The following is a 20,283-nucleotide window of genomic DNA, read 5'->3' on the forward strand; positions in this document are numbered from 1 at the left end:
CTCGCTACGAGGTCAAAGAGAAAGAAGAACCGGAAGCTGGTCACGAACGGTACCAAACGGCACCTACGGTAACGGAAGAGGTTGCTGATGATAGTAGCCATGAAAGTTTGGAAGCACCCCAGGAAGGGGACTATCATGTGGAACATATCAGTTATAATACTGATGATGGCCATAGTGAACGGCACAGTGACGGAAGTCAGGACGATGACGGGGATTATGGACGTGATAAAGATTTTGGTAGTTATTTCGGTGAATTTCTTAAAGACTATGGAAATCACAATGGGCACGATGCTACCGGCCATGGTGATTATGAGTTTGCAGGTTATGGTGATCATGATGGTCATCTTGGATATCATAGTGAATATGACCGCTATTTTGGACATTTTGGGGAACATGGGAACGGTGGCAATGGTGGTCGTGCTAGTCATGGTGGAGGTGGTCATCATCATGGTCACAAGGATCATGATCATCACCACAGTTATGGTGATCATGGTGATTATGGTGATCATCATCGCGGAAAAGGAAATGATCATCATGATCACGATTATTACAGTCATGGGTCTAAGGGTGACAAGGGATATCACGATCATCATTTCTTTGACCATGATGATCATGGTCACCATGATAGTGATCATTACAGGGACTTTTTCAAGGAACACGGTGGACATGAGAAGAGTCATGTGGATGAAGATTCCCTACATGGTCATCATCACGAATGGGGAAAGGGCGAGAAGGGTGGTCACTTCGGCGGGAAGAAGGGTCACAAAAAGGGTACCACGTCGAGTGGTTATCACAACGTTAAAAAGAAAGACGAATACACAAAGGAGCACACATTTTACGACAATGCCCATCGCGGAGGACATTATACCAAGGATGGTGACCATGATACCCATTTTCATGAAAATGATGGTCATCACAAGGAGGGCAGCGAACACGATTCCAGTTACGAGGATGATCACTTTGGCAAGAAAGATCACACTGATAAGGGACATGGTATCAGTCATGACATTGGTTACGATAGTCAGGAAGGTCATCATTCCCATCATGACAAGCACAAAGAATACGGTGATAAGGGTGCCACGAATCATGGATCGCATCATAGTTTCTCGAGCGCTGATCATGATGATGATGAGCATCATTAGAATTAATAAGAAATGCCTAAGCTAACCTAACCTAATCTTTTTCTATGAGACGTTTTTTTAATTGTTTTACTTGTTTTTTTATCGGATTCATAAATAAATGAAAATATCCCCAAAGAGTCTAAAAAATTATTTCACCAGGGATTTGATCCGTATAATAATTTTATTTCATTAACTGAAGATTACTTCTGGACAGGACAGGAAACACGACGAGTAACAAATATAACAGGCAATTAAAAAAATCAATAAATCTTCTTTCCATAAGAACCAGACGAGACACCTGCTTCTTTACCGGCCTCGTGAGCATCCTTTTTGGCGTATTCGATTTCGTTGCCATAATGCTCCTTCTCCCCTTCTTCCCGGTCGTGTCCCTGTACGGTGCCATATTGATGCCCATTAGTGAAACCACCCTTCTTGGCGTGCTCGTCTTCCTGATGAGCAGCATCCAGCTTCTCAGCCTTCTCGTGGGCGCCCTTCTCAGCCGAATGATGAACCTTTTCGGAGCCATACTTTTGCTCCTCGCCGCTGTGATGCTCATCGTCGTAGAACGAGGTGTCCTTCTTGTATTCGTCCTTGCGATAGACGTTGTGAAAGCCGGTAGTCTTGGATCCCTTTTTGTGACCTTCGCTCTTGTGATAGTTCTCCCCTTTCTCACCCTTGGTACCAGCCTCGCTCGCGGCGTATTTCTTGGCCTCCTCCTCCTGGCCCTTCTTGGCACCACCAGACTCACTGTAATGCCCCCCGTCCTGAGCCTGGGCCACGGCACCTTTCGTACCCTTATCAAAACCCTCAGCTGCCTTGTAGCCTTTCTCGCCCTTTTCACCCTCGGCCGCTTCCTTCACAGCCTTGAAGTCCTCGCCGGCACCTTTTTCGAAGGACGATTCACTAGCGACTCCACCACCTCCTCCTAGACCCACTCCCCCAAGACCGACCGTCGCTGGTATGAACTGTCCATGTTGAAGACCAACCCCGTTGATGCCTCCGTACCCCAGAGAACCAGTCTGCGTTATTCCGCCCCCCAAATTCGAAATCCCCAGACCCGAACCTGCTCCCAAACCCCCTCCTAGACCAGTTCCTAGTCCAGACAGGCCAATCCCGTTTTTTGAAATTCCGTAACCAAGACCACCTACCAGACCTCCACCTCCGATGTTACCACCTAAACCCAGACCACCCCCTCCGCCTAGGCCTATACCCTCGTCGCCGATTACTTCGTAGCCACCGAAATTATTGTAATTCCCCAATCCGACTCCACCCCCAACGCCACCCCCGATGCCACCGCCTGAAGACAAAAAAGAAATGTTCGACAATATATAAATTACAAATACAAAACTTCCATCAGGTCAAGCTCTCACCAGTGCTACCAATGCTATACTTGGTAGGAAAGATAAATCCGGATCCTCCAGATAACTGATTCAGGCCGCCTAGTAAGAACAATGTGCAACCTCAGTATATCATAAAAAAAAAAAAAAAAATTAAAACCTCCAAAACCTACCGGATAATCCAGATCTGATTCCTCCAAAGCCACCGTAGGATCCAAGTCCTCCACCTCTGTTAAATACGTATCCACTGGCCGAGGCTTCCAAGTCCTGAGAAGCAGCATTGGAAACGTACGAGCTTGCACTAGAATCTTGAACCCTGTTCTCATGTCCCAGAACGAGATGAACCAGGCACACGATTATCACACACTTAAACTTCATTTTCTCTTGATCCAAGAAAAATCCAACGAACCACCTCGGAAAGTCGAAAAATATTTTTCTTTGCGCACTGTGTACTCGTAAATCAAGATCCTGGGACCGATGCGAATGAATCGACTTATCAGAGTTCGAACTTTATATACGAAAATTCTTTGGCAACATACATGACGCAGCCAACGATTGCCACACCGTACAAGTGTATAATATGGATCGGTGGCTAATCATCCAATTGCTAATCAGTGCCTGATTCCTCATGTGCAAACGGGTAGTGCACATCCGTTCTGAATGAAAGAGAAGTTGCACATCCAATAACGACACCGTAGACGTTGTAAACCAGCCCGAATGACCTGACCCAAAAATCATCACGTTTCTTCATCAGTTATTCAGGTCAACGGCGAATGATTCCGTGATGATTTCGTTAATGGAGAATTTCTTCCACACTCATTGTCTTCGCAGTTGCACGACTCGAGGAAACACACGTCACGCCTGTGATATCCACGAAGGACATGATAAAGAATGTCGATTAGAAAGGCGATCGGTTTGCCTCATTAAAGTTTCTAACGTCAAGACGTAAAGATGGTTTCGATTGATTTTACAAAATTATCCTCGCAGAGTCAATAACGATCGATTAGTATCGTTTCGTCGATCGATCGATTTCAATGCTGTATTATCGGTGCTCGTCGCTTTCCATATTTTTCGTGATTAATTGTGAGTAAATCATTCGATAATAAAATTTCGATTTTTTTTTTTTTAATTAATAAAAGCAAACGAATACGTGAGATTATTACAAGTCGCAAGGAAACGATAGTCGTCACAATCGAGTTTCTTTGTAAAATGATCGAATAAGGTGATTGAACTGGGGGGTAAGTTTTTTTTTAAATTTCTTTCTAAATATATTGCCTCTCACAATGGGATATCGCCCTGACCCAATTACACCTGAAATATTCGATCGCGAAATTGAAACGTTCCAAAAGAAAATGTCTGCCCGTCACGGGCACAGAACACAGTGAACTCAGGTAAAAGGAACGAGTCGTTTGATTCGTATATCTTTTTTTTTGCAATTTATTACTTTATAGTAAATTTAACTGTATATACAAAAACAACAGGTATAACTAGAGTTGGTCGTGTTTTGCGGATGTGACGTAATCAGTGATGGTGACCGTGACCTTTGCTGTAGCCATGTTCTTTGGCCTCGCTGCTTTCACCCTTAGAAGCGTAATCAGCCTGTTGTTCGTGATAGGACTCTTCGCCCTCTTCACCCTTGTGACCTTCCTCGGCGCTGCGATCATGCCCTTTCTCGAAGTGGCCCTCGTTGCCCCCTTCGGCTTGATCGTGAGCAGAATCAAGATGGCCACCCTCTTTGCGAGCGCCCTCGGCAGCTGCATGATGCTCATCGAAGGCTGCATGTTTGTCGTAGTGTCCGCCTTTGTGATCTTCGTCGTAGAAATCCGTATCCTTCTTGTACTCGTCCTTGCGATAGACATTGTGGAATCCAGTGGTCTTGTGACCCTTCTTGTGATGAGCTTGATGACCAAAGCTTGCGCCCTTCTCACCCTTTTCCGCCTCGTTGTGATGGCCGTAATGACCTTCGGCTTCGCTGTGAGCTTTCTTGTGACCTCCCTCTTCATCGTAATGACCTGTGGAACATTTCACAATTATGATTCATCACGTTTTACCCATCGTGACTCGTGACTTACCCTTGTGATGTTGGCTGTCGTGCTCGCCCTTTTGACCCTCGTCGAACCGATGATGATTCTTGTAACCCTTCTCGCCCTTTTCCCCATGAGCGGCATGTCCCTCAGCTGCGTATTCTTTACCGGCGCCATGTTGGTACGCATCTAAAGCCGCCTTGTAAGGTCCACCAAGTTCGGATACAACCTTGGTAGGCAGTTCGACTTCAAGGCCAATGATCTTCCTGGGCTTGTCAAATCCTTGAAAGCCATAGTTCTTGGTCGGCACTTCAAAGTCACCGTGACCATGATGATGACTATCCCCATGTTCGTATCCGTCATCAGAATCGTCATCATCGTCATCATCGTCATCATCGTCATCATCGTCATCGTGATACTTTTCACTAGCACCTTGGACCTGGTACGGGACTTCATCAACTTTGGCAGGCACGTAATAAGGTGCAAGAGCTTCCTGCTCCTTCGGCGCAACTGGCAGAATGTATCCGGACTGAACTGGTGCATACCCAGCATGATTCACGTACGAGGCACGATTGGGCTCATCCTTGACATAGGCAACAGGTTCTTGCTGAACGTAGACCACAGCCGGCTCGTAGCGAACTGCTTCCGTTCCGTAGGGTGCAGACGCAGGTACGGTAGCCACGTACGATACCGGTGCAGGTGCGTCGTAATAATGTCCACTGCCGTGATCGCTGTATCGAACATAAGAAACCGGAAGTCCATGTTGACGATCGTAGGAATACCCGGTCGCCGAGGTCTCCAAGTCGGACATCTTCATCTTGGACACTGTCATCCTCTCCATTTGAGCCGGCAGCGAATTGGCTCCCGCCACCAGCATGCACACCGTCACAATAAACACCCCCATAATTGTCGATCTAGCTCGGTAGACGTTTAACTTGATATTCGACGAATCCACTTTTATTCCCAGCCGAAGCCCGAGAACCGAGAACCTTATGACTTTACGTGGCTGGCTGCCGTCTTTATATATGCCGCCTAAGTCACTAAGGACCGTGAATATATTATCATTGTTCGTAGCGTCATACCAGGGCCGCTAATAATTCAAGTACAACGCGCTATTGACAGTGTCCTGGCCGGCATTCATGGAATCGAACGTTTTGCGTAATTTAGTGGACCGCGCAAAGTACCTCAGCGAGACCGCCGAGGGGCTGAATCGGTGGCTCCGGACAACGCAAGAGACTTTAGCATTAGTCACGGTCATTCGCCGTAGACCGAAACCAATTATCCAGGATCTAATAAAGGCTCGGACACGTTTTCGCCGTTTAATCAAATCGTATCGCCGGCCAAACGTGTTCCTTGCTCCACGCGCAACCTATGCGAAATCATCGATCGTCAGATACACGGGGCGAGACGGTAGGTCCCGAAAGGCTCCAGACCTGCAGCTGCAATACGGAATTTGCATCTGGCAAAGATTTCTAACCTCACTTTTCTCGGTATTAAAATTGCGCTTTGCATGATCGGTTCGCCGAGCATTCGATCAGGCTTGCACCACTGGCCAGCGTAAACGTGTATATAACCTTGAGTGCGCAATAACGAGCTGCTACGTGAAATCGTGCTGCTTGTTGAAACAGCCGAAAGACCGTCCTTCCAGGTGCATTCCAGAGCTGGTCCAGCCGGCCAATGGGACGGAGGGATCGGCCGATTACCGTAAGATATAAAAGAGACCGATTACGTTCGGGGGGTTACAGTTTATATTGGCGCGTTTTGCCGAGAGCGTATTTACACAACGCGTACATCGTGATCAGGTGTGAAGGCGCGATAGAGTAATACCCGACTGTAGCACAGAGTATCGGGCACACGGGTACTAGGTTGCAGGTTCAAAGATGTGGAGGGGCTGGATAGTGGCATGTCTGATAGGCTGCTCCTGGGCCCAGCCGGCCAAACAGGAAATGGGCAAGATGTACATGTCCCAGACAAAGCAATCGGATCTGGAGTCATCAGCCAGTGGGTACGTCTTCAAGAACGTACCAGCTGAGAAGTACGCCAAGATCATCGAGGAGAGTCTGGAGGGTCTCGAAGACTTCGGGGACGCACCTGCTTCGGTCGCACCTGCGTCTGCGGCCAAGTCCAGGTCTGACGCCGAGTTCCTTCCGCTTCCACTTGGTGCTGATCCCGAGGCAGAGATGCTACCCGTTCACTATACGGGTCTGAAGCCACCCGGAGTCGATCACATGGAACTCACCTTCTTGGAACCAGTCATCCTGAGTTCCAACCGGAAGAGCACTCTCGTGGAGGGCTCCGCGGAGGCTGACGCTGCTCCTACGACCCAGGTCAAGGCTCTCGACTTCGTGGACGGCGCCGGGAAGCAGTTCGCAGCTGCCCAACAGGCCGCCAGGGGGGCCCAGGGCGAAAAGGGTTACAAGAAGGCTGAGGTCTTCGACGAGGGCAAGAAGGGCCAAAGCGCCAAGGAGAATCAGAAGGGCGAGTATGCTGAAGCTGCTGGGGCCAGGAAGGCGCACTCTGGTAGGGAGAATCATTACACGGGTCACAAGGATGCAGCTGCGGCCGAAAAGGGGGCCAGCTTTGAGATCGAGGGTAGCCACGCCAAGGGCCGTAACAATAAGGGCTTTCACAATGTCTATCACAAGGACGAGTACAAGAAGGACTCTGATTTTTATGACAGCGATCAGAAGGGCGGTCACTTCAAGAAGCATGGCCGCTACGGTGAAAATCATGCGGTGCTGGAGGGCGCCTATGACAAGGGCGGTAGCAGCGACTCTGGCTTTGCCCAGGCCGAGGCTGCTAAGGAGGGCAAGGCCGAGAAGGGTCGTTCCCAGGAGGAAGCTCAAGGTCATGCGGCTAAAGAAGGCTACGGCGGCTTCTTCGGTAACTTTGAGGAATTCGCCAAGAAGAGCGGCGCCGCCGAAGGTAAAAAGTATGGGTTCAGCAGCGGTGACTCCGGCAAGGCCCGTTAGTCTCAGCGGCTGGATGTACTCTGAGACGCTATATGATTATAGATAATGTACAGTAGATATAGAGCTTACGTATTAAGCTAGGTCTTCCTCTCCTTTTTTTTACGTTATTATATATTTATTTATTTACACATACGCGCTTGTGAGTCACCATGTATCTCGCTATTTATTCTCAACGACGTGCAATAATATTCTCAAAGTTCTAACCTGAGCACGGTCTGTAACTTTTCTACGTGATTCTTATTTTTTTTTACTATTTGTCCTGTGCTAAATTCTATACAACTTTTTTTTTTCTATGCATGTACGAAAGACCGTTTCTCGTTGGATTTAAATGAGAAAGAATAATCCACTGGTCGTTGTATTTTTATTGTCCCACCCCTTAGGTATTACGTCCTTTAAAGTCACGTGGCGTATCATGCAATAATATCACGTACACACAGAAGTGAAAGTATCAGCAGCTAACCAACCGTACGGTCAATGAAACGGCAGATTGATTTCTATTTAAAAAAAAAATATAAATAATTTTTACGCAATTTGTTAATAAATAAAAAAACGAAATAGCTATTCAATGCATAGGACGAACGTGTCGGCATTATCCGCAGTGGAGAAGAACGCCCCCCCGAGAAAGACAGAAGAAAATAATTAATAAAAATAAAAGACAATCGATAATCAATAAATCATATCAGTCGATTACATCCATAGATTGGATACGGTAACTGCATTCTTTTTTTATGTAAAAAAAAATTATTTTTTTTCGAAAATAATCCTGGAACCGTTACGTCACACCGGCTCTTTTATTAATCGAAGGTAGTCGGACCTCTCTACCTCCCCAACCCCCCTCCCAGTCCTGATTAATGGATATTAATAACGTTCGCATTCCCAGCTCAGCCTACAATTGCATTCTGACCCAAACAAGAATAAAAGCTCAGCTGCAATTGTTGCACCGTCCGACTGCACAGGGATGCATCAGTCGTCGTTAAAGACAGCAAGCCGAGTGCATAGCGTACCAGTGTGTTCTGGAGAGAAAGAGAGGAGCGAGTAACCGCAGGAAAGAATGTTCTTTCTCCATAGAGCCCGGCGAGTAGCTGGCTCTGTGCATTCATCAACAATAAGCCGCGGGATCCAGGGATGCAATGGGGCGAAGGGGACGTGGAGCATGTAAATGGGGAGTGTAGGTAGGTCGTATAGGTTGTAGCTCGTATAGGTGGAAGAGAGTAGGAACGACGTGAGGTAGTAGTCGGAACGCGTTGCGAATACATAAATCAGCCAGTCTGCAGGCTGCCAGCCATATCACTTCACACAACGGCTATGAATGAATAGAGGCGCTGAGTTATCGTCTGGTCGCCTTCCAGGGTGGCTGCGTGGACCAGCCTAAGGCTGATTTGGGGGTAGGATGCCGACTGCACAGCCCCGGGTTAAAATCAGGCGCGCATAGTCCCAAACTCAGGCCGCGCAACCGTGGCAATAAATTCGCCGAGATTCAGGGAGCGTTTGGCACCTTTAAAGGAATGATGAAGAGAACTCTGTAAATCGGAGACCGGAAGTGGCTTCGATCGCGATAAAAAGAGGAGGACTATTGCTCCAGCGCAGTCTTCCGGATCGATGGGAATTTGGTCGCCCGTAACCCAGAGGTGTGACAAGTGACGTTCGTTCTGTCAAATATTAAATTTTAACCTCTTTTTAACGCCGGATCATGATGCCTCTCAAAATTAATGGTTATACTTTTATGGTCTTCCGTAACACTGTATAATGGCTGTGATACTACGGAGATTAATTGCCATACCCATTAAATTTCATTATTCACTGATGGACGTTCGCGTTCACGATTCCCATCGTTACCCGTCGCATCTACGTGTACTCGGCCGAAATCTTTCTCTTAAATGTCCAGTGAGTCCATTTGGTAATATTAGAAAAAAAAAAGTGAATGTAACCTATAAGAAATTTCTTTATTCTAATTATTATTATTTATCTTCCAGAATCCTCCCAGCTTCACGACCAGTCTCGCCATGCCCAAGGACTACGAGAACGTAATGAATCTCATGTGCGAGAGTTACTTCAAATACGAGCCCAGCATCGTCAACATTGGACTGTCCGGTCGTGCACCTGCATCCCTGATGCACTTTGTGCAGGAGCACTTGAGAGAGGGAATGACACTGGTGGCGAGAGGACAGGACAATTGCATAGTAGGAGCTGCTATAAACGTCGGCTCTTGCCCATGGGATCCTGAGCGTGCCATTAGTTTTGCAAATTGTTGCGAATGTGGTCCAGCCAAGGATCTGATAAAGTTCTACGCTTACGTCACGATGCAGCCACGTCTCTGGGAGAGATTTTGCGTATTGAAGATATTCGAGTGCTGTTACGTAACGGTGCATCCCGATTACCAAGGTCAGGGACTGGGCAAGAGGCTCATACAGGAGAGTTGGTACCTGGCGAGAGATTGCGGCTACAGCCTCTTCCGTATAGACTGCACCAGCAGGTACGTGTATCAATGGTATAAGAAATGCGAACAAGTGCGTTTTTTATGATGATAATAATTCATTCTTTTTTTTTAGATACACTGCCAAAATTGCTGAAAACTTTGGCTGGGAGTGCGTCTACAAATTGCCTTACAGAAGGTACATCGAGGCCGACGAGCTGGTGTTCAAGTACGTGCAAAGTCCACACACGGAGGTGCAAGTCTTTATCGACAGAATTAAATTCTGCAAGGACTACTGTCAGCCGTACAAGAAAAAGTGCAAGAAAACTTCCGCGCCGTCTCTGAGGAAGAAACGTTAGCTCTTTAAGGGGATACGTACCACGTATTACGTGATAGTCCAATAACTGGATTACTCCTGTCAGCTGGCTAATCTGTTTAATCAGCAGCACAATTCGCGCCTTGGCGTACTTTACACGCGAAAGTAGCAACGGGCAAAACAGAAATTCACCGAGGGAAGAACTTTCGAGCGCTTTACGAGGAGACTGGCTACCAATTCGTTTAATTAGTAAGATAGATGTTACTCTTACTCAATGCACTTTTCTATGCTTGAGAAACAATTGTCCTCTGTTCTCTTTTATATTTTTCTTGCACGAGTGTAAAACTTTGGTGTTTTATTAAAAATTCAAACGCCCTGATTTGCTTGGGTCCGAATGGATTTCTTGGTGATCTTGAGTACTTTCTGGACTAGGTTCGAGTTAAGGGATGGAGACAGAGAGAGAGAGAGAGAGAGAGAGAGAGAGAAATGAAAAAAAAAAAATGTAAAGTTGAACTTAATGGCCGACAAGTTTTTGACAAATGGACAAAGGGTAGTCTGCCTTTTCTTGTGCTCCAGTATCCATTACTGCTGGTGGCAGCAGTAGCACCGAGCAGAGCTATTGGTAGCACTGCTACCACTACTACAGCGCCATCTGTAACCCCCTTGCAATGCTCTACGGCTTGTCGGAGTAATTAAAGTTTACAGCATCTCGGCTTACTTCAATCTCTGCTAGCAATTACGACCCCCCAGCTGTTGACGTAGGAACTGGACCTATGCCATTCTGGTCCAGGGTTATTTGACACATACCGAAAAATTGTAACTTTTTTTTTTATACATCGAACATGCTGTACGTTTCGTTTAAAATTATTGTCATTATCCAACTATTGTTATCAGTCGTAATTTATCATGTTCGATTCGCAGAATCACCAGAACATTGCCGTAGTTATTATCAGGCCGGAATTACAGTCGGGAAACTTCTGAAACGAGTTAAACCAGCATTCGAGGGTATTAAGTCGATTTTCATGTAACCGCGAAATCCATTTTAGTTGTTATTACAATTGCGTTACCGGGAATTGCAAATATACCTTGAATATCCGTACCGCATACCATCGCCAATATTATCCCAGTAAATCGTCCTTGCAGGAGCTTCTTCTTTCCGTTAGACTGGCAGCGTGCGAGTTCTAAAGTTAATTGGGATAATTTTCACAAACTGTAATCACCTTATAAAATCTATTGTAATACGTAACATCTCACACTCCGCGTTTAAACAGACTGCGCTGGTATCTCGTTTTCCTGGAATTTCCCTAATATCGAGCATTGTTCCTCGAATTGAAATAGTTAAGCGAAGGGTGTACCTGGACTCGTGTGTATAGCAAAGAATGCACATGCATCATACCTATACACGTATATACCAAAATATCCTACAGGATACTGAATCTGTATACAAATTTTCTCTTCTTATCCATTCATAAGTATTTTAATAATTTTACATAATCTTCCTCAATTTATTCATCTCATTAATATTACGTAATCGATACTATCAATTAGCTATGATAATAACAGCCTCAGGTAAATTCAAAGAAAAAACATAGTATCCAATTAGCGTATCCCTATTCTTTGAATGTGTCGTCTTGCAGCTGCAACTGGCGGACAGTAACCAAAGAAACTATTGGATTTCTCTGTGTTACGTCTTGCAGTCCAAGAAAAAGGGAGTTGCTCCTGGTTTCATTTTTATTTCTGTATCTCCACTGGCGTCGGACTACACCTACTCTTTATCTTTATTTTCATTATTTCTCTGTGCTCCCTGGTCTCCCCCAACACCACCCACGTATCTCTCATCTCACAGTATTTTTATCCACAGATATTTTCCTTCATCCGGCAAGAGCTGTATAGCCCGGTCACGCGGTGTACACAGAAAAGCTATACAGAAACAGAAGCCAGAAAATTCTTTAATATTCGATAATGCTAAATCAAAGCATCAGTTACACGCGATAACTTTATCTACATAATAATAGTTTAATCGTAAAAGAAATTAGTCACGAAACGGCCAAGCGTAACCTGCTCTCTTTGACGACTGCACTATCGCGTGTAACGATAATGGTACCTAGTACTGTTTAGTAATATATACATATATGCATATAAATAGATATACGTTATAAGAGAAATAGTATGTAATACATATTCTTGGAATTTAGTAATAATTATATGGTACCTTTGAAATAATATGCTAAGATTTATAGTGGATTCCACGTAATCCTTACATACTAATAGTACAGTACGTACCTAGCCTTATTGTTAACATATGTATATATACGAATGCACTGACATGTAGCATATCGATACCACGTACTGGGTTCGTACGGTGAAAGGTCCTCTAACGAGACTATTGATTAAAATCGTGTAGAACTGTAAGTGCGGTACTGCCGTGTGTCTTCGCCGACGTCGCACACCTTCTAGAAATAAGATTTCGCCAGATTAAAAAGTAGGAGAAACTTGTCGAGATGCGAATAAGATCATGCGCCATAAATAAGATCCGAGTCTATTTAAAGTTTTTCAATTATGTTGATATCTACCTTAACCAGTCGACCAAGTCGGCCATCCAGGCTTCGACTAACCCATCTAACCCAGTCACTGCTACTGATGTTACAGCTACTTGGCATTGCTACTACTGTCCTTACTCGGGAAGCTGTTCATCCCTCTGGTAAAGGTTTCATAAATACACTTTTGTGAAAGCCGCCTAGAAATTCAATTGGAAAGTTGAATTTTGTAGGGAGAGCTTTAAGTGCTTCTTTTTATAGCACGAGGAAAGAATTTCTTTATGTTCCGAGACTCAAGATTTTTATTTAATGTCTTTCTTTTATTTGTTTTTTTTTTTATCACAACCCTTTTTCCATTGATTTGACATACTTTAATTATTCTTGGATTATTTCACTGTTTTGGAGTTATAAGAGATTTTAGGTAAATACAATTTGTAATGTGTATGGAAGCTCTTGCGTGGACGACTGTTGTCAGTACTGAGTGTATGGGAATTGTAATGATTATTTTGATCAGACTATTGTCATTGCTATCGTCATCGATCGTTCATTCGCTATTTGTTGAGGATCGCGTGCACGAGTGCCAAGTAATGCTGATTGGTATGGATTGGACGGTACTTATTACTATGAATTGTGGGAGATTGTCGTAGATATCAATGACTGACATTGATTTTCATTGGGCAGTCAAAGCTGTAGATTATTAGGTCGCGATACAGGATCGTCCGATTAAAGGGAAATAGAGAATTTCCGGTCGTTTGTAATAATTCAAAATGTAGTATAAGTATATCATCTCGAAAAAGTAACATACTCGAAATTGGGTGCGTTGGTAAAGTTTTGGAGGATTAACAAATTTCGGGTATGTTCTTTTTTAGATTTTATGGAATTTTGTCACCGCTTCCGCATTTTCCGTTAGGATGCCACGTGTTACAAAACGTGTTTGTGTGTATACAAAATGATACGGCGAGACCGACAGGGGTCGTTTCGAAAATACCAGCCGTGGGTCGAAAACGTTGTAATTAGTGGAGAGAGGCGCTGTTCCAATTTTACGAAATATTTGGCGAGATTAAAATACCACCCTTCCGCCCCAAAAAGACAAGCAGCGTCTTTACTCTTCTATCGGTGCGTTAAGAAGGGGTAGATAGTGTAGGGGTAGGTTGACGGGTATACGCGGGTCGCGTCCTCGGGAATTGAAAATACTTGGAATTCCATCAATGCAGCGAAATGTGATGGCGTATCTCGTGAATGCGGGAGTGATCCTGGTAGAGGAACAGTGGCGCCATCTACGAGAGAACCGGTTCACTTTTTTTCTTACCGTTCAAAAATCAACTAGCCCATCTTCGAACGATCCCGGCCCGTTGAAATAGCGACCCTCCTAGAGTCACTCGAGATTTTACTCAGACTCGTAGGATCCTTCGTCCTCGCCGTCGTAGGAGCTTCCATCTATCCTTCACGCCCTTGCGTCACTCCCACGTAAGATTTCTTGGGCTTTGTTCTTGACGCGGATGCTGGATGCCAAGAATCTTTGGAATTACGTCAATCTGGTAATATTTGAAAATCCTGAAATTTCATTGGACCTTGAAACGGATACTTGGGACATTCTTGGATCCTCTGACGATAACGGAACTTTGTTGAAGATAAAAAAAATTCGAAAGTTATCGAAAGCGAAATTATCTCAAGGATCAACCGAAAGTCCTTAACCTTTAACGTAAATACATCGACTCGGGCTCATCCACCAAATTCCCAACCCTTTTCATTCAGACGTTTCGACATTTTGAACGGTACGCTGCGCTCCGCTCGTCGGCCTGAACATTCGGAGTACGTAAGAGTAACCCTAGAACTAGTAAACTTTCTCGATTAAAAGTTAATTACTTTTCAACTACGGACCACGGGGTTTCAATCAAGACGCGAATAATTATCGCTGCTCGTCAGAGCAAAATTCTAACGATGATTAGCCCCCTTAAGCATTCACTTGTATATTTGCTATCAACGCCAACTGTTGATTACGTATAAATTTTATTTCTTTATAGTTTTCTCTCGCCGTCTTCGAGCTAACAGCGTGAGTGTCAAAGACAAGGGAAGTTGAGGATCGACCCGGTCTATCAGAAGAGAAAAGGACCTGGACCAGGGTTCTCGATGATGACCTCAGGAGTCTCCAGCATCGGAGGGTGAGTACATGCTGACTCCCATAAAAGCCCACAGCAAGATATCAGGTAGTTGCCGATCACGCGTGTAACATAAAAAAAAATCAGCACTGCTGCCAACATAAAAAATAGTCAGATCTAGGAATCCTTCCATGGCCTTCTATACGATTTCCAGACGCACCAAACGACGTGGGCTATTTTTTTTCCTCGTTCATCCCATTAGCCCATTTTCCAAGACGTCCCTCAGGGTGCAAAAGGGAATTAGCAGGTGCCGTTGAGATATGTTAAATTGAATAGGGATTCCCCAGAGGATGGAGTTCACGGAGGAGACATAACTCATTCAGGAACTCAGGTCGAACTCATAGAGCCCAGCCAGTTGAACAGAGCCAGGGACCCTTCGGTGTATCTCGTCACCGAATTCAACCATCCCACTCCTCTTCAGGAAGCCACCACTCCCCCCCTATCCGGTGCCTTAACCAGCTCCTGGCAGCCCGTACTCATCCGGTACCAGCCTTACGAAAGGCCTGTTAACCCCTTTGCGCGCAGGAACGTCCTGAAGTTGCAAAGCCGGTAGGGGAAATTGGTGGCAGGGGGGGTTGGCGAAGGGGGGGGGGCGGATCGTGCGTGTGACGACTCTGACGGGAATGTATAATTAATAGGTGCGGGTTACGCGGCTGTAATTATAACGCTGTTAATTATTCAATTGTTCAGCCATTTGGACAACCCTGACATTAGTTGTAGACGAAGCTGCCGTTTGGAATTTCATGGAATTGCCATTGCTGCCTGAACTTGGCTATATATTTATGTAATAATCGATAGGAAATTTTTTTTTCAATTTTTTTCACCGAATTACACGTGGCTACGTAAACGCAATGAAATTTTTTTTTGTTTTTTCGTTTATAAGCTGTGCGCAAGATTTTTTTTTTTTTTATCTAACACGGATTTCCTCACGTAAATTGATACGGGAGGTGGCTCGTCGTATTTTGAAATTTTGGAGTTAAAACCCGACGGAAGAAAGTTGAAAAAAAAAAATTTAAATATTTTCCATAGTTAACCCGACTGCCAGACGTAGGACAGTTCATCGTGACTCCTGGGGTAGTGTACGTTCTTGTTATTCTCCAGGAGTTCTCAGGGTACCTAATCCGAGTAGGGGGAGCACTTTTATTAATTAAAAGCCGTTGTTCGGCCTGGCGCAGCTTTTTAATCGAGTTATTGTTTAAACAGCGACAGCTAACAAAGAGCCACTTAGGCGAGTTAAGTTAAAGACTCGGCCAGGTAAACATATGAAATAAGCGTCTCGCTAATTAGTTCCGTACCGGGCGAACAAAAGTTTCTCTAGTAAAGTGTAGGGAAAATTTATTTTTATTAATCTAATTCAGGAACTGTCACGTAACGGAGATTCCGCAGTCTAATATCGAGCGTCCTCGCGCCGTTACAAATTGGAATTCCGTTCGTTAGGTAAACCGAGTTTGGTAAATATGGGGAACACCGGTTTATAGGAAAGGATCCCGTGTCTATATGAATTCGAATGGAAAATTCATTTCTGGCCGACCCGTACAGTTTTAACAAGGCATACTCAAAGTCCACGTGTTCGGGGCAGGGAAATAGATATATGTATATCGTTTACTGTATGCGTGACGTCATTTTTCACTCACGATCGCAAGGTCAGCTATCGATTCTTATAACGTTTTTCGATTCCCTTCGAGTCGTCACTCGGCTTGGAAGCTTATCGCGTTGCTCTCGAAATATTTTGAAAATCCTATTGATTTTCCGCGTGTCTTTCGGAAGTGCAGTGTTGTGCTACAGTGCAGTGCCCACCTCAGTGTCTCCTGGATGCAAGTCTTGGCGCCTTCATGGATCGGCTGAACCAGCTCCGGTGAGTACTCCCAGGTTATTAATCGGTGGAGGGATTTCGATTTTGCAGCTCAGGTAAGTTTGTAGTAAAAAAATATATATGAAAAGCATAGCAAGTACGTAAATTAGTAGGTAGACAGGAGGATTGTCGTTTCGGCAAATTAGATGTTTCTTTCCCTGGTGAAAAGCCAAACGCGTTCATAGTCGGTATCTCGTGAGGATACAGAGAGAAAATCCAGGTAGAGAGACCGGAGGCCAGTAATTAAATGTGAATTATTTAGAGTCCTGTTTTTTTTCTCGTGACGGGTCAACTGCGAATATCAAATTTCCTCACCGAATCACCCAAACAGCATCAACGTGTTTATTTTTGGTTGGTTTTGTCGCGGAGTTTATGAGAGAAAAAATTCATTAGCAATTTAATAAAGTAAAAATGACATTTTGTTTTTTCATTGCTCTCAGCCATACTGACAGCCGATTACTGATTTTAATGACGCAATGAAATCGAAAAATTATTTTCAAAGTCACTGGCTATCTGATTTTTTTTTATTGGTTAAAAAATAGTGAATTTTCAAGAAAATCGAGAATTGCCGAATTCGGGAAGATGGCACGTTTTTCCAGAAGACTGGTAAAGTCTATCGACTGAATCTAACGGCGGAACAGGAAGACTTCTCCTACAGGTAAAATACTTTCCACTTGAAACTTTTTATGAAGTAAACCGTATAAAAAAAAAATCATTTCGCTCGCCCAAGCATAGCAGGGGTACCAACCGGGAACCAGTTGGGCGAGCAGTCGAAGCGTTGGTAATTGATATTTATCGTAGCACAAACCATATAGGCAACCCTGGTGTTCCCTACCTCCGCACTCTTCCGCCCACACCTCCATCCCCTATTGAACTGGGATTTTTTTTCATGGGGATTATTCACAGACCGATCTGCAGCCTGACCGATCCATAATAGTTGACTAACAATCCAGTCAGGCAGACAGCCGGGCATATCGTTGAAAACAGCGGGATCGAATACTCGGAGTAATTAAAGATTTTATGAAATCGATCTGGCGTAACATAATGGGAGCTTTTATCGAGCTTTTAATTATAAGTTCCACGAGTAAATCCCAGACCAGGTCACTCAACCGGGAAAAAAAAATATTATCCCGGATATCCGGTGTTCGACCCGGTCCCAACAACCCACAGCCATTGGTCATTAAGACCCGAAGGCAGTTCGACCAAAATATTTTCAGGGCAGTAAAATAACCACGGTAATAGGGATTTTTCAGATTATCGTATCTGCTACCACCACGATAAAAAAAAAAGCAGCATTGAATCCAACGGAGTTTTAAGTCAGCCCAAAATCAGCCCCTGGTTCCTATGTACGTATTTTTTCAATTTTTTTTTTTTTTCACAGTACCAGCCTTAGCCAGATACAAGGGTTAGTAAGAATTCTCGTTGGTCCCTGGGTGTACATGCTAATTCAAAGAGGGGTTAGGATTCTCACTAGCTGTATCTACCGACCCTCGACAGATAACACACTTGGCAATTTCAGTCACGTTTCTTTACTCCCAGTAAAACCACCCCTTCGCTCCCCCCCTGTTCCTCCCCTCCTTCGACCGATGCTCCAGCATCTTCCCCCAGACGCTCCGACCCCAGCGTACGGTAACGCGTGGCGAACATGCCGGTGATAGGTATAAGCTACGTTCCTCAAGGCGAATTAGCATGATAAACGCCAGGACGATTTTGTCGGCGCGACTATTTCCGGAAAGTCGTTTCCGGCCGAGCTGCGAAATTTTGAGGCGCCGGAAATTTTCGAGCGGACCCCCCAGGGGCTTCGTTGGAAGAAACTGAAAAAAGCTATCGCACTGCCGTAGGACCCCCACGTGAATTTGGGAGAGCGGGGTCAAAGGGCCTTTCCTTTATCAAAAGCATTACTGACCTCCGAGGGAATGTTTTCTAGCCTGGGATACATTACGCGAGCCCTGGGAGCACGGTACGCGGAGTTGGCTCGTGTGTTTTTGTGTCTCCCCTTTGTTCTGACAGTCATTAAAAAAAAGGGGGAAAAAAAATTCGCCCTTTTTCGGACTCTGCGAAAGCTGAAAGAATCCTCGCGTTCCCGGTGCGTAAAATGAGCCATGTGTATTGCGTCAGACGTATGTGACACATGCGTGGGACTGTAGGGGTTATTAGTCGAAAGAAATATTACTACCACCCTGGTGGTTTGCGACATATCCGAAGCACCATAAAGGCTCTGGGCGAGCATCTCTGTATATTTGAGAGAATAGCAGTGGGAGGAAGGAGGGTGGAAATAGACGAAAAAAGAGTAAGCTGTATACCGAGTTACGCGGAGAAACGTATGTGATATATCGATAGGATGGGACGTTGGTGGGACGTGTGAAATATAGATTTTTATTGGTAGAGACGTATTTTGGATATTTTTGAAAAGATATTTCGAACCCCGAAAAAATTGCAGTTACTCGACTTTGCACGGGTAGATTCGAGAAAGGGTATTACCTAGGATTTCAGATTTCTCTATGTCCGTCTCTCTCGTACGCACGTAAACGCCGATGGTTTCGTCTCTCTCGCACTCGCGGTAGGTATACGAAATTGGAAAATCCTTGATCGAATCGGTCAATTCTGATAATCATGTTCTATAAACCCTACGCACTCGATTCCTATAGTTTGCTGTTTTTCTCGGATTTTTTAATAAAAATTCAAAGACCTCTCGGCCCCTTTCACCACGTTTCTGGCCGATGAATAATCAAAGTGGTCCCACGACCCTTATCAAATCCCGCATAGCGCGTCTGAGCTGGATAATCCCGTGCGTGGACTTTGACCTCGAGTTAAGGGTTGCCAGGCGGTTAATGGGACAATTTTTTCACTCGACCCGTGTAATTCGCCCGACGGCAAAACGGGGGGCTGGTGCTACGGGCAAATTAATATCGTAAGTTCCACGAAAATTTCTGCCCTCCCGTAGCAGTACACGCCTAGCGTCAGGATAGGTGGAGAAGCAACGAGACAGTGTAAGGAACAAAAGAAAGAAGAAATTGAAAGGATGCGAAGTCTCGAATAAGGGTTGCGGGTAATCAAGGTACCTATATATACATATATATATATAGTGTATAATGCCCAACGGCTAAATTTGGTAAGTTCTCTTTGAAATCAGGTGATTTTATATTTTCAACCCTCGCTACGAAACTACCCCCATTATCATCCCCCGTAGACCCTTACGTCGGCTCTCTACAAGATTCCTACCTCCCGTAGTCAATCTTACCCGATGTTTTATTCCTTCATTAGGCAGATCGAGCAGATTGAATTCTGCAGTTGGCAATCTGCGTAAGACCCACTCACTCACTTTGATATTCCCACCACCCCTAACCCTCCTCATTCTCATCCCCCTAATACCAACACCACCCTACGCCACCCTTGCCGCTGCTACCAACCTGCCGGGACTTTAGCGACTGAAATGAAATCAATTTTTTTTCCCAAGGATTTTCATTAGCTAACAATAAGTCTACCCCCATTTGCGACACCCTCTACATGGAAGTGGTTCGAGGAAAAGGAGGGCGGAGAGCGGGGGGGGGG

At 44.9% G+C, this 20,283-nt stretch overlaps 4 protein-coding genes and 1 long non-coding RNA gene across 6 annotated transcripts; 2 read left to right on the forward strand and 3 right to left on the reverse strand.

The window, feature by feature from the left end:
• Window positions 1-1,305: 1,305 nt before the first annotated feature.
• On the reverse strand, window positions 1,306-2,919 carry LOC112495257 (glycine-rich cell wall structural protein-like). Its single transcript, XM_025091064.1, has 3 exons — window positions 2,632-2,919; window positions 2,492-2,560; window positions 1,306-2,418 (listed from the first exon to the last, which is right to left on the reverse strand). Exons 1-3 carry the CDS (start codon window positions 2,834-2,836, stop codon window positions 1,382-1,384), a joined length of 1,311 nt encoding a protein of 436 aa, XP_024946832.1. The 5' UTR covers window positions 2,837-2,919; the 3' UTR covers window positions 1,306-1,381.
• Window positions 2,920-3,881: 962 nt separating this feature from the next.
• On the reverse strand, window positions 3,882-5,462 carry LOC107273735 (sarcoplasmic reticulum histidine-rich calcium-binding protein-like). Its single transcript, XM_015752232.2, has 2 exons — window positions 4,531-5,462; window positions 3,882-4,470 (listed from the first exon to the last, which is right to left on the reverse strand). The coding sequence occupies exons 1-2, from the start codon at window positions 5,384-5,386 to the stop codon at window positions 3,980-3,982; spliced, it is 1,347 nt and encodes a 448-aa protein (XP_015607718.1). The 5' UTR covers window positions 5,387-5,462; the 3' UTR covers window positions 3,882-3,979.
• A 776-nt stretch (window positions 5,463-6,238) lies between these two features.
• Window positions 6,239-8,256, forward strand: LOC107273736. Its single transcript, XM_015752233.2, has one exon. The coding sequence runs from the start codon at window positions 6,363-6,365 to the stop codon at window positions 7,452-7,454; it is 1,092 nt and encodes a 363-aa protein (XP_015607719.1). The 5' UTR covers window positions 6,239-6,362; the 3' UTR covers window positions 7,455-8,256.
• Window positions 8,257-9,067: 811 nt separating this feature from the next.
• Window positions 9,068-15,402, forward strand: LOC107273707. Of its 2 annotated transcripts, none has more exons than XM_025091065.1 (4): window positions 9,068-9,338; window positions 9,428-9,927; window positions 10,004-10,096; window positions 14,745-15,402. In XM_025091065.1, exons 1-4 carry the CDS (start codon window positions 9,201-9,203, stop codon window positions 14,767-14,769), a joined length of 756 nt encoding a protein of 251 aa, XP_024946833.1. In that variant the 5' UTR covers window positions 9,068-9,200; the 3' UTR covers window positions 14,770-15,402. The 2 variants fall into 2 exon arrangements, 1 of the variants encoding a protein (XP_024946833.1); XR_003061622.1 differs by having other exon boundaries at window positions 9,069-9,338; window positions 10,004-10,432; window positions 14,745-15,400.
• On the reverse strand, window positions 10,426-13,197 carry LOC107273743. The gene is made up of 3 exons (XR_001539319.2): window positions 12,757-13,197; window positions 12,467-12,636; window positions 10,426-12,103 (listed from the first exon to the last, which is right to left on the reverse strand). It is a non-coding gene; the product is annotated as an uncharacterized LOC107273743 (long non-coding RNA).
• Window positions 15,403-20,283: the final 4,881 nt, after the last annotated feature.

The sequence above is a fragment of the Cephus cinctus genome, unplaced genomic scaffold, assembly GCF_000341935.2.
Source record: "Cephus cinctus unplaced genomic scaffold, Ccin1 Ccin1_scaffold1841, whole genome shotgun sequence".
Taxonomy (NCBI): Eukaryota; Metazoa; Arthropoda; class Insecta; order Hymenoptera; family Cephidae; genus Cephus; species Cephus cinctus.

What these genes read in the sequence shown, in the direction of transcription:
- LOC112495257 (XM_025091064.1), bottom strand. Translation starts at nt 2,836, where the DNA reads ATGAAGTTTAAGTGTGTGATAATCGTGTGCCTGGTTCATCTCGTTCTG. An exon ending in AATCAGATCTGGATTATCCG is followed by an intron (nt 2,561 to 2,631) that starts GTAGGTTTTGGA and finishes TGTTCTTACTAG; the next exon opens with GCGGCCTGAATCAGTTATCT. An exon ending in GTATAGCATTGGTAGCACTG is followed by an intron (nt 2,419 to 2,491) that starts GTGAGAGCTTGA and finishes TTTTGTCTTCAG; the next exon opens with GCGGTGGCATCGGGGGTGGC.
- LOC107273735 (XM_015752232.2), bottom strand. Translation starts at nt 5,386, where the DNA reads ATGGGGGTGTTTATTGTGACGGTGTGCATGCTGGTGGCGGGAGCCAAT. An exon ending in CGACAGCCAACATCACAAGG is followed by an intron (nt 4,471 to 4,530) that starts GTAAGTCACGAG and finishes AATGTTCCACAG; the next exon opens with GTCATTACGATGAAGAGGGA.
- LOC107273736 (XM_015752233.2), top strand. Translation starts at nt 6,363, where the DNA reads ATGTGGAGGGGCTGGATAGTGGCATGTCTGATAGGCTGCTCCTGGGCC.
- LOC107273707 (XM_025091065.1), top strand. Translation starts at nt 9,201, where the DNA reads ATGGCTGTGATACTACGGAGATTAATTGCCATACCCATTAAATTTCAT. An exon ending in ATCTTTCTCTTAAATGTCCA is followed by an intron (nt 9,339 to 9,427) that starts GTGAGTCCATTT and finishes TTTATCTTCCAG; the next exon opens with AATCCTCCCAGCTTCACGAC. An exon ending in GCCGACGAGCTGGTGTTCAA is followed by an intron (nt 10,097 to 14,744) that starts GTACGTGCAAAG and finishes ATTTCTTTATAG; the next exon opens with TTTTCTCTCGCCGTCTTCGA.